Source organism: Anopheles ziemanni, chromosome 3, assembly GCF_943734765.1.
Source record: "Anopheles ziemanni chromosome 3, idAnoZiCoDA_A2_x.2, whole genome shotgun sequence".
NCBI lineage: Eukaryota > Metazoa > Arthropoda > Insecta > Diptera > Culicidae > Anopheles > Anopheles ziemanni.
The window spans coordinates 17,613,830-17,627,119 of record NC_080706.1 but is presented as its reverse complement, the minus strand read 5'-3'; the positions used below and the strand labels follow the sequence as shown (position 1 = coordinate 17,627,119).

At 45.4% G+C, this 13,290-nt stretch overlaps 1 protein-coding gene across 1 annotated transcript in view; it reads right to left on the bottom strand.

Annotated features, from left to right (window-relative positions):
* LOC131284256 (mucin-2) overlaps positions 1 to 11,628 on the bottom strand; it is a 28,495-nt gene extending 16,867 nt beyond the window's left edge. Inside the window, exons 1-3 of the mRNA XM_058313110.1 lie at positions 11,553 to 11,628; positions 11,386 to 11,476; positions 11,193 to 11,208 (exon numbers count right to left, since the gene is read on the bottom strand). Coding sequence (XP_058169093.1) covers positions 11,193 to 11,208; positions 11,386 to 11,476; positions 11,553 to 11,628 — 183 coding nt within the window. The remainder of the gene's footprint in view (positions 1 to 11,192; positions 11,209 to 11,385; positions 11,477 to 11,552) is intronic.
* Positions 11,629 to 13,290: the final 1,662 nt, after the last annotated feature.

The window sequence follows — 13,290 nt, the reverse complement described above, 5'->3', positions numbered from 1 at the left end:
AACCTCAAACCCAACGGTGGTGAATGGTGACGCACTGACACGGGCGATTAAATTATAAAACTCACTCACGGGTTCGCAATAAAAAGGACATTTTTTTCCTCATCCAAACCAGGAGATTCGTTTCGCTTTCCCGCTGGTTGTGAAATTGTATTATACATTTCCGCAATGCCTGTCTCAAAGCAAGAGAAATGGTGATGATACATTAATCATCAAAACGAGAATGTTTTAGGACGCCAAGAACAACAGTGTTAATTTCCGGATTGATTCATTCCGGTTCTTTAACCATATTTACATTCCACTTTACCGTCCGTTATGTGTTTCTTTGGGACCTTTTTCCCATTTTCTTTCCTTGGGATCCACTTATCCACCATTAGTGATCATGGAAGGAACATTCGAAACGTGATGATCCTTCATCCAATGGTCCGGGGGTTCTTTTTTTGTCCCCAACATACACCAGCATTATCAGAAGGCACCATAAATCAAATCGCAACTCATCACGGCGTGCCAGGTGGTGGCCATTTTTTGTTTTGGAGACCGAGGGACACACAAAATGCTCCCTTCGACTTTGACCTTTTCCTCTGCAACGGCATTGCAGCGACGTTGGAGTAAGCGTGAAATTGATTGATGAACCGGCTATCATTCGACCGGTTGATTGGGTTAGCAAACCATCGATGGCTTTTTTGTGTGTATTAATAGATAAATCGTATGGAGCTCGATGGGGTGAGAGGAAAAAACAAAATATGGCCATATTATCAGCGACCTTAAGAAACGCTAAGCTGGCTGGTATATTTGGTTACTCTCATCGTTACCCGTAGCCCCTTGTGCATCATCAATGTTGCACCGATGGCAGCATTACGAAGACTGACAAATGTTCGATCGATGTGCGAAATGGCCCAAAACGGCTGAGCTGGCCGGCCTGATGAGCTACCATCGGTAACTGATTGATTGTAATTACCTCACCGGTGCAGCTTGCGTTACGATTTGCATAAAGTCGCGCCTAACGGTGACGCGTGCGAAGGTCAAATGGAGAAGGATTAATTTATATACAGCCTGTTTTTGTTAATATAAACGCAAAAGCTTTCGTTTTTCTTCGGGATGTGTCATCTCGAGCGGCAGATTGGTAGCCAGATGGGTGGCAGAAGGGACATGGGGATAAAAATTAAATCTTACTCAGGCCATTTTTCAGTGTATTTTATAAACCATCGGTACCTTTTGTACCAACGGTGGAAAAGGTTTCGCGGGCGCGCACGGTAAAGTAGCGTTAGGATGTAAGTATTTGCATATTGGTAATTGTTGACTAGCTACGTTTCTATCATAAACCTCTCGATTAAATTGTCCCTCAGAGAACGGTTCAAAGTAGTTGGTGTAGTGCAAAGTTTTCTTTATTCTTTACAATGGAAATGAGTCATGATAGGAAATTGATTAAAATTCATAAAAGAATTAACTTTATATTCGAAATATTCCAACGCAACGACGTGCCGGTAGTGATATAATATTCGTCGATCAAAAATGCCATTTGAAATGAGAGGCACGGAAATCCATTTTAAACTATAAATTAAAGGCTTCGTCCGTGTTCCCCAAAGGGCGTAGGGTTTTGTTTTTGGGTCAGGCCCGAATTGGAAGCCAAACTATCTTTCACAACACAACCCCAAAGCACCCCATCAACCTGTTGCAAGCGGCTGTGACCGACTCATCCCGTAGCGTTAGATAACACCGATAGCAGTTTATTGGTCTCAAGGGCATCAAGGGCTCCAAGTAGGTTCGGTTGGCGGTGGCGTTAGATAACCGAGGTTGACCCGGTATGCGTGTTCTTCGATCAGACCCGCCAACATCATCATCCAACCGACGAAACCTGCCGGGCTTCGCAATCCTGTAACCGCCGCCCAGCCCGAAAGCCAAATGGACGGAAGACGGCTCACGTCAACCTTGGAAACGTTCGTGAGATAGTAATAAGCGAATGGGGTTGAGTTTGTTTTCTCGTGTTCGTCTTCGGTTTTTTCGGGTTTTTTCTTTTCGTTTCTTTTTTAATAATCTCAGGGATGAATAAAATATGCAAAACTTGCCAAAGAGCCGTGCGTGAGTCAACCTGCTGTGTGTAGGACGGGTCCATGCATGCACGCACGGAACATCTTACACCGGCATGTAACCCGCTTAGATGGTAGGACCCACACCATCGCTTCCACCTCACCGTTCCCTTTCCCTTCCCCTGGGTGGGGTCTCTGGAAGATGCGTGCGCGTTTATTAGCATAAAAATGTGCCGCTCGTAAAGAGTTTCAAGGTCTTCCGACCCATCGGACGGATCCATCGATCGACGTCTTCGCGGGCCGCGACGAAGGTTACCGGCCACCCTGCACGGGGAGGGGTCTCTAATTCGTCTACCGGTTCGGTGGCCTGTGGATTTTATTACTGTTTTCGCGGTAGAGCGTGTTGCTTTTTTTTTGGTTGCGTTGTTGTTTTTTCTGTTTTATTTTTATTTCTCCCATACGCATGCTTGCCTTCGAAATGACTTCTGCGGACCGTAGATAGACTTGATGAGAGTATTTTTAGTTCTTCTATAACTTGCCGAATTTATCAACGCCCATTCTTAAGGAAGGGACCCGGACCGGTTGACCTTTCCGTTTCGTGACGATCGAAGATTCATGGTTCGTCCGGTGGTCCGTGTGGTGGTGCAAATTTAAGCGTGCGTGCCTATTCATCCCTCCCAAAATCTTTCCTTTGTGATCCCCACCTCTCCACCGCCGTGGTGCTAGAAAGCACGTTTTCTTTTATTTGAGCATTAACTAAATAAAACATACTCTTCAGATGATAAATGTCACCTCGGTTCGGGCTTCAGCATCCGGCATCTGAGGACATCTTCGCAACGATTCTGATAGCCTCCGTCTATGATCCATCTCCGTGTGCTGCTAATGGAAGACCCATGGCGGAAGAATATTTGATCCCGCGAAATCGTGCACCTTGCTTGGGTGGATACCCTCATCGATTAGCGTTTTTCCGGCGGTTTGGTTTTTTCGCACATTTTTCACCCCAGGACTCTCTCCGCTGTCGGACCTCGGTTTGCATGGGGTTGCGTAATCGCGAAGGGTTAAGCGCAAACATTTACCCGGGAAAAGAAGGAATGAACGGTTGTCGATTGTGTAGACATTTGGTTTACCGACACTAACGGACAATGTGGTTATTATGCAAAAAACACCATTAGCCACTCCTTGCGATATTTCATCACCTGACGATGGGGTTTAATTTATTTTTAAGATGGATTAAACAGAAGACCATCTTAAAAGCCTTTCAATGAGTAAGTGATAGTTGATAGTAGTCATTTAATAGCCCCACGAGGTGAGTGTTAAATTCTGGGGTTGCTTGAAGATGTTTTTTAATCCCGATTCATATATCCCGTACAAAGCGTGGTTTGCGTGAGAATAAGCAGCATTTAATGGCGTTCATCTTCCATCCAACGCTCAGTGAGAAATTGTCTATTTTTATTTTTATTACTTCACCAAAACATATAACTGCGGGAAGGTGAATAAAGACTGCTAGTTTAACGGCGTTAAGCCATCATTTGCTCAAAGACGTGATTTAAAGTGATCATTACATACACACACCTTCAATTTGCCGATCGTTAGTTCAAATAAACGTTCGTTTAACACATCCATAGACACTTCGCTGTAATGCGGTTGTTTAACGATGCCAGAACACGGTTAAATCCTCAAGTACACTGAAGAAATTACACTCTTATTCAAGCGGTTACTCCAAGCACAAACGGTTGAGGGAGCTTGCAAGGAAAGGGATTTAAAAATAAACATAATAATGTTTAGTTCAATCAAGAAAGCAAAGAAACAACAACAACAGCAACGACAGCAGAAGGTAACAGCGTACGTCGCTGGCCCGGTGACCCAATGTCTGCACGGGGAAAAGATGATGCGACCGAAACGGAGTACCGGTCGAAACTTGCCCCCGGGGTCGGTTTTTTGAATGGTTCGACTAATTTTGGAAGCTGCGAAGCCGCTGCGTGGAGTTATGCAACTCGCGCCGACTCGGTTCGTCTTTTCTACCACCGCTTGTTTCTTATCCGGTCTGGCCACACGTTTCGTGTTTTTCCGTCCGCAGTTTGAAGATGTTCCAACCGACGTTGGTAATGACAGGTTTCGGTTGGGTTTTTCATTGCAACGGATCAAAGCGATCTTGCTGCAGTGAATGGGTGTGTTTTTATGTTCGAAAAACGGAAAAATAACTTATCGAATATTCGCTGAGTATACCATTTAATTTTTCAAACCACTTGTTGCTTGAAATCTTTTGATGTTCTCCTTCGAGGTGGTAATAATAAGATTGATTTTCCGCTGCACTCTCGCGGTTGGATGATGCTTTAAAACTTTCCAGAATCGATTGATTCCTAGACAACCGCCACATTGGAAGTAATTGGAAAGAAAATAAATTTCATCCGGCCTTTAGCCACCCTTTGGCCCGGCGGTATCCACGCGAAACCACAATCGTGTGTTGGTGTGGGCAGATCCAAAACCCAATCAACCAACCACCAACGTACCCTTTTTGTGCCCTCCGACCCAAAGTGGGAACACCTCCCGGCCCGCCTCGGGAAGACATCCTTGCCGTTTCGATCGAGAAATAACAATCAATTACATTCACTCATTGCTGGTGTTGCATGTGCACAAAAAAGTAAGACGTGATGCAACGATCTTGAAGACGATCCGCGGGGCGCGCACACACACGCACTGAAGAATCGAACACCGGCGAGGGGCGATAAATGGGAGAAACTCATAAAAAAAATACACGGTTGAATCTTCCATATTACTTTCGGCTTCGGGCGGCCTTTCGGGGCGTTTATATTTACATGCAATCGAACGAGTACGACGAGTACGCGTCCGAGAAACCTGTGTCGTTTGCGCTTCGGGTGGCGACGCCGTGAAGACGTGCGTCCGCGTGCTTTGCGCAGCAGATGAGAAGATGCCAACTACAACTCGCTCTTCCCCTCCCCCCCGCTCCCTCCGGTTCAACACTTGAACACCAGAGGAGACCCCCTTTGTCGGGTCGCTGATTCGGTAATTCACCAATTATGGTGAAGGTGACAAACAGGTTGCCTGGTGGAGGCCATCTTCAACTGAAGAAGTGAAATAACAATAATGGCAACGACAATAAACCGTTGTTGATCCTCGGCCCAGTCGGCGCCTGGGTGCCGTTGGCGGGTAATTTCATGTGTTTGGTTTTCTTCTTAAAATATCAAACCATTCCGACGGAACTGGTTGACAGCTGCCAATAGGACACGAATAAGAAATTGATGTAAGCTTAACGGATCTTTAAAGAAATCGAAATCCTCTGCTGTGTCTGAAATATAACAATAATTTAATTTAATCTTTCAACCCAAACTAACTTGAACGTAGCAAGACTGAAGCGTTTTGTCGCATGCTGATAATTATACAGCAGAGTCAATAAAGGTGTTAATCAGTTGCTAAATAATAGAACAGAACGAAGTAGTCCGTGATAAAGAAGCAAGCGTCTGCGAGCATCGAACTTTCCTACACGCTGTTGCTGACTGATTGCTGATTTGGTAATGAAGAATGTCGCCCATAGATGTTAAATTTCTATATCAAAAGATTAGCTTCAGTATTGATCAAAGAAAATCACGATTAAAAATATTTGCTCAGTTGATAAACAATTATAAATTGTTTAACCTTATAAACAAAATTTAATTTTTAAACACTGTTCTCGTAATTTTTACATTAATCAAAGTGTCTTTGTGTATTTGTCATTTAAAGATATTTTAAATTTCCTAAAAGTTAGCTTTCCGAAATGGCAGGCAGATAGGCATGGATGTGTGTGGTTTTTATTTTTTATCAAACATGTTAAACACGTTCTAACCATTCGATATGGACGCCCTTAAGACCGGTTTTGGAGCTATTTGCGGGTTTTCGTCAAAATTTATTCATCCAACGAAAAAGGGCGACAGAATAATTTGCCCAACTGGTTCGCACACGTGAGATCATCGAAAGTCAAATAATTTGATCCCTTCATGTTCGAACTATGAGACGCCAACTCGGGGTAGAACCCGGATGTAGGAATATAATTTCACCGGCCAATCGTGAAAAGCTGCCCAGGAGATGGAAAAAAAAGGCGTTTATGATTTTGTCACATTATTTCCAAAGTTGAAAAGATAAATTGGTATTGAATTAATCTTCTATCGAATCGATCAGGGTGAAACGTCGGTGAAAATAGGAAATAACAAATCTTCGTTAATTTTGTTTTAATCTTCTTTCTCGCCATCTGGAGCGTCGGGGCTTAATATCGTCGTAATTGTCAAATTATTTTGCTCGTCCTTGCAGCATCTTCACCCCGCTCCCCCGTCATGGGATGGGAAAATTAACGTCCGCTACGGCAAGGACAGCAGCGTTGGCCAAAGCAACCGAGCCGAGTCCATTTTTAATCAAACCGAATCGAACCTATCTGGGTGGGGTTTTATAGCGGGAAAATTTGCATATCGGAATAGATTTACATAAACGGCAGCTAGCGGGACTAGAGGGAAGAACGAAATATTTCCTTCAAGCTGAAGAGGCGCGTCCGCGCGATATTTTGGGTCCATCTTTTCGGAGATGAATGTATTGGGGGAAACGACACCACATCGATCCGGTGGTGGTGGGATGTTCCCGATGGAAAAGGTAAGGGTTCCCAATTTTCACCCGGTGTTAATGTCTATGCTAATGATGTCCAGGGCGAGTGTCCCTTCGGCGTGAGGATCCCGAATTTGGGAAACAATTTGCTCGAACCTGGTCAATCCCCGACTTTTCCGATGCTTCCCTTTCGTTGGAGCTTTCGGCTATTGAACATTTTTAATCCCGCCGAGAGCAAACCCTCCGCCCGACCCTTTGGGTTTGGCCCGATTTTTATAACTCACCTGAACAAGCAGCAGGATTCCGACCGCTCGGAAGCCCAACATCCTGGAGCACCCTTCAGTTCGGTGGCCCACACAAGACGCCTTCTGCGACGAGGGATTCTGTGTGAAAGAAACAAAGGAGAAAAGTTTTATCGTAAATCAATATCGGTGGCTCGGAATCGATTCAGCAACAACTCCAGCATTCCCTTGGTGGCTGATAATTCAAAAGGGACACTGGATTACGACTGGCATTACGTTCGGCTGGCATTGGGGATTGTGTAACGAATATTGAAAATAAATTGTGGCTATAACTTTGGGGCACATTATTACATTACGAAGCCAGAGAGAGATTGTCACATCCAGCACGGCGCAGCGAGCGAAGATCCACGCGCGAAATGTCATGTCCGGGAACGGAGCGACGCGATGCAGGGTAATTAAATTACTTTTATGCTAACTTGATTTCAATGATGAATTTCCCGCCATCCACGTGCTCCGCTCCCTTTATTGGACGCCCAAGAACCGGTCTCCGGACCGGCGATGGTTGCATCTAATGTTCATTAACGTCTTCGAGCTGACCGATCTCCGGAACCGCCGCGGGTTTTGGCGGAGCGAAAGGAAACGGGCGCACCGAGCGTCCGAGCGTGATTGTACCGCGGGCGATCAAGCTTGGCCTATTCGTTGTGCGGCCGTTATTTGTTTGACATTTGGGATCGCGCAAGTGCGGTAGTTACGAGCGGCGGTTCTGACGAGGTTTGACGAAGCGAAACGAGACGCCGTTGGATTTATCTCATTCGCCCGTTGAAGACGAGCCAAGGCAAAGGTTGTGTGTTCCGTTCGATCGCGAAGCTTAAACACTTTAGGCCAGGTGCCAAGGAGTCGTGAGTTATGCATTCTGACCACATTAAATCTGGCGTCTGTTAATCGCCAACCGAGTCAGATACGAGCGGGAGATTGGATTCGTATTGGTATGTTTTTTTCAGAGCGCTAAGGAACAGATGTTATTTCATCTTTTTTTTATCAGAATGAAGACAATTTAATTGGAACTTATTTTTTCAGTCTTGTTTGTTGGTCGAGGACTTGGACGGTTGTTTAGGCCAAGATAAAGGTTAAAGATTTTTTATTCTTGACGAATTTAATTGATATATAGTTGCATCAAACGTGCATGAGGATAGCCTTCAAGGAAACAGTTGCTCTCTAAAACGAGCCAAAGGTTTTTCTGTTGAAAATATGTGTTAAGGTTTATTGAACACATTATTTTACAAATCTGTTTGAATTAATAGTTCATATTAATTAAATAGTTTCTCTTAAAACGTAAACTTAAAAGTACTTTGAAAGATAAAAAATAAGTATTTGAGAATGTATAGATTTTACGTCGTGCACTTGACCACATGGTGATGTTCATCATAACTCAAATTTTCTCGCAAATGTCCCGATTTTCTCGAAAATGTTCATCATAACTCAAATTTTCGCGAAAATGGGAGGGGAGGGGGGGGGGGGAGAACTAATCTTCTGAAGAGGCTCCCGATCGACCCTTCGAGCAACATGTGCTGAGTGGGGAGTTTTTATTTTTATATCCATCTTTTACATGCTCTTCATCCCTCGTTTCTCGTCATTCACTCCGTCCGTGAACAGCTAATCATCGATCGCGAACTGGATGCTGACCCATGCACGGCCCTCGCTGGCAAAGTTGAAGGATATTTATTGCAAAGTTCATCGAGAGAAGCGTTTGATTCTGCGGTGTGGGGAGCATTTTTCGCGCATCATTGATTTTGGACCACACCAACCATCGGAATGGTTGTCCTGGGCTCAGGCAGGATCATTTCCACGCGTTCGTTATGGGATCCCCCAATAATGTAGCAAAAAATCATATACATGACCACAATCAAAATCGCTGAGCAAAGGAAGGGTCTCACAGGAATGTGAATCCCTTTTTTTGTCGGTGAACCCCGTACGAGCGCATAAAACGGCAGTAAATGCGGGTGCCCGTAAAACATATATCGCAAACGCCGATGCGTACCAGTTATTGGCTGTCTTTGGCTGTAGCGAGAACTTGACTTTTGCTTACCAAGGGAGCTCTTCGAGTTTGATGTGGTCAATTAAAAGTTTACGGCAGTTGGATCAACTTACAGCCACCCAATAATTGTGGACGCATAAAAAGATGATTTCCCTCCCGGGAGGGGGTTAGTATCGGGGGTGTTTTTATTCCTGCATATTTATTAATCACACAGCATCCCATAATCACTTCTTACTATATCTTTTTTAGCGCAATAAAAAAGATTGCTGCTACAAACTGTGCACTGATACAATGGCGCTACGAAGAAGGATTTGCTAAGGAATGTCCCTTAGGCTGAAAAACGGTTGTTTTCATTAGAAAACGAAAGGGACAAGCACAATCTCTTACATTGTAGCGCACACGACCTTGAGCAATCGTGCGCCTCTCGATCTCAGGTGACTAATCAAACCGCCCATCACCATCTCCGTGGTTCTCTCCGGCACGCCATACCGTCATCATGTATATACTAAGATGTCTGCCCGTCGATGCGTTCGTAACGCACGTTTTAATTGCGTTGAACTTTGCCTTTTTATCTCCCTTGCACAGTTGGAGGCGCAATGCTCGTGAACCTCACCGTCGCTCGCGGGGAACGTTTGCTTTAACGGCCACTTGACGACCAAAACCGACTCCGACCGGGCCGGTGCCCAGGATACGTATGGCTGTGTAAGTTAAGGGTGCCTACCGGTACGACCTCCGCGACCTGTCCCCCAGCTAAAGGCGGAGGAGTTGCCTGATGGTTCTTTGCGTCTTCATTGGCGCGGGGCTTCGGTTTATGTGATGTGTCCCCCCTGTAGACGTTTACCGCCACGCAGGGAACAACGATGGTATTCCGCCACCTGAAGTGGTTCATCTTGACACCGACCAACCCCGGGTGACGGATGCGGGCGCGTTCCAAACAGGTGGAACGGACGCCTCCGTTGCAAGCATCTGCAGGTGCTACTCGTTAAAGATGCTGCCGAGTGAGTACAGGGTGTACGCTGTGGGACATAAGTCACCCGAGGAACCTTAGATCTTCCCAACGGGGTAGCCTAATGGTACAAGTTGTGTGACGTGTAATTAAGGGGAGTCATCAGTTTCGAGTTACTACTGAGCAGTCTGCTTACCTAGGCTTTATCATTCATTTAGTTTTATTTATCTACTAGTTGATTGTAGGTAGCACCACATCCGCCAAAGAGAACGTCCACATCGCCGACCTTCTGAAACGATGTCCATTATCTGCCGATTGACCTATAAACGTAAATAAGTCACTCGGTGCTGTCAACCGTGACTAGTCGCTGCTGGGATTTATTGGGCAAGTCTTTGTCGACGCGAATCCTGGAGGGATTCCCAGGGCGAATCAATCCCCGGGCACGAGATTTTCGTTCAGAATTCCGAGCATAAATGCGTCCGTTCCGTGGATCTGTTTTATTTTTATTTTCAAAGCTTGCTTCCCGTAGGATGAGAAATCATGTTTTCCAATCGTTCCGGGCCGGGCCTTTCCCAAATAGACTTTTACCGAGTGGGTGGGTAGGATAGGGAGCATCATTCCAACGTTAAATATTTTATTGTGATTCACCGGGCATTACCATGTGCGCGAAGAATTTCTACTGGCATGCCTGTTAGGCCTTGCCCGCCCATTGCCGTTTATGTATGTGCATTATTTATGCTCGCTTATTTTTGCCTATTTCCGCAGGCGGGCAGATGATAACGGTCTTAGATCTCGGTTCGGGCATTCGTGGGCGAAGAAGGGTTGGTGGTTATGGATTGTGACTTTCCAGTATCAGCAAACATGTGTCAACGGAGGAGATGTTGGTATGCGTTTCTTGAGTGGGAAAAGGGTTTTTGTTAAGTTAGCTTCAGGAGTTAGGTTTTTTTTTCGTTCAAGAATGTTAAACGTGCACTAGAAACTTCCAGTGACGAGGATGTGAATTGTAAAATTTTAACTCGTCGCCCTTTTAACATCAAACGTTTTTTATTGTTGCTTCATCAAAAGCTCCTCATATCTAGAATTGACCATGAAAACCAATAGCTTGAAGGATTTTTTCTACGCTTTGACGAATATTTTAAGGCACACAATTTGTGGTTTCCTTTCCATGACAAACATGTTTCCTTTCCGTCCATATACTGCGGTACGAATGAACACATTTGTCAGTACATCGTTTTGGCGATACGGATTTTTTGATTGCTGGTTTCGCAATTCTCCAGTTTGGTTCCAGCTTAGCCAAGGAGTTTGTTTTTTCCTTCCTTTAGAAAACAAGAGCAATGTATGGATGTACGAGCACATACATCACCACCAGTTCCTCTACGACATGAGGGTGAAGAAAATGCGTGAAACTCGAGAACGAACGGTGGCGGGCACTTGTATTTCTCTTTCACCGGTTCGTTGGGTTCGAGGTTAGCCGCGAAAAATTTTAATCTCACGTACACGCCAACCACCCGGGTGAAGGTACAAGTGAGCGGGCGGGTCGATTTTACTTACTTCGGTCCGTATCTTAAAATCTCGAACCGCTCGTCCCGAGCAGGCGTCTCCATGACGCGCATCTTCTCCGGTTCTCGGTTGATGTCGCCGTCTGTCGCCCGTGAGGGAGTTAAATGGCACATTAATCATGGCTTCCCGCAATTACATCATTCCCTTTTGCGCCTCACCTATATCCCTGCGACGGCTCAGCTGCTCGTTGAACGATTTTCGGGAGGAATCACTCCACTCCATGCGCTCCCTCATCCCGGAAGCTCTCGCTCGTGGAACTGAATCGAGGTGCCCGAGATTCGCAAGGACACTGACTCGCAAAGGGGTTTACGGGAACGCCCTGTAATAAACTTCTTACGCCACCGGAGGAATGTTTATACCCGCCTCGTTCGCTGGGCGCATTTTCCACCACCCCCGTTGGTGGCATTGTAGGTATTTTCACGCAACCCACATCATTCTTCGCTTGAGTGAATTTTTTCAAATAAAAAATAAATAAAACCAAAGAACACTTTTCCCTTTCGACAGCAGTCATTTCCACTTCAGCGTAGAGAAAGGAAGATTCGGTTGGAGTTTATGGTACGCATTAAAGTGAGTGGAAACCTGTCAGCACGGTTTTACGTCGAGCACGGTGGTGAGGAAAAATGTGGAAACGTTCCCCGCAGCCAGGTTGGGGTTCCCTTTTCGTGCCCGAAATCAGAATTTTCCTCCCGAGGGTGGTGGAACAGGTGGAAAGGAAACTCCAAATTTACACCCTAAAATCCCTTAGAAACCAAACGACCCTCCCCTCTCCACTCGCTCGTGCGTAAGACGTTCAATTAATTATGTCTCGCAACCGACGGGGGATTTGCCACTTCTGGCGTCGGTCTTTGGCCGGATAAAGCCACGAAAGGAGCAGCCACGAAAAGTAGAATAGTAAAAACAAAAACAAAAAATACACAAGAAAGAGCCTTCCCGCCGGTGGAAAGTTTGCATTTCCGCCGACCTACGGCATGTTGTTTATGCTTAACCGGTAGCAACGGGCTCGGTGTGCCCGAAATTATGTTAAAATGGCTCCCCAGCCCAAAGTGCACACCGGGTAAAAGTCGGAAAAGGTGGAGCCCGAAAATATACCTATCGTCGCCGGTGGGTAATCGTTTTCCACTTGGGTACCGTTCTGTCTCCAATCCCCCCCCCGAGGGTGGTTTCCTTTCCTCGCAGGGTACGTGCGGGAAACCGATGCGATGTGTCGTGTGTGGTGTGAATTTAATCTTCTTACCTATCATTAACTCTAGCGTGGCTGCTAGAAGCGAAGATCGTTGGGGTGCCTTTCAGCGAGATATAGCACAAGCTAGTGGAAATTCTTGAGCTTGGCGAGCGGGGGTGAGTTTGAATTTGTGAACCGCCCGCCGAATGTGACACGTGAATAGTTAATCATTAACGAACATAATTAAAATATTCAAATGATGGTATGAATCAGCACTTTCCGTAAAATGGTTCTTAAATTAGCTTTTGTTTGATGATGTTTCGCCTTTTTAAGTCGTCTAATGAATATGTTATCTCGTGCAACGCACGCAGGTGGGACAATTTAAACTGCATGAGATGAATAAAGTCCACAAACTTTGACGCTATCTTATATTGGGCACACTTTATGGGGATTCCCTTTCCTTCGAACTGAAATAAAAGCAGAATTTTAAGGAGAGAATACAACCGTCTTAAAACGGGGTCATTCGGTTTACGTCACTCCCCACGAAAATTACGCCACACGATGGATTTGACGGTCAAATCTAAGGTAATTCAGTGCGCATCCACTTGTACAGCATTCGTTTAACATTCCGGTGTGAAAAGCCCGTACGAAAAGAGTTCCCCGTGGCTCCAAAATGGCCAAGGCAACAACGACGATGTGGCTCAACGATGTAATCGGACCATCGGGCACTCACT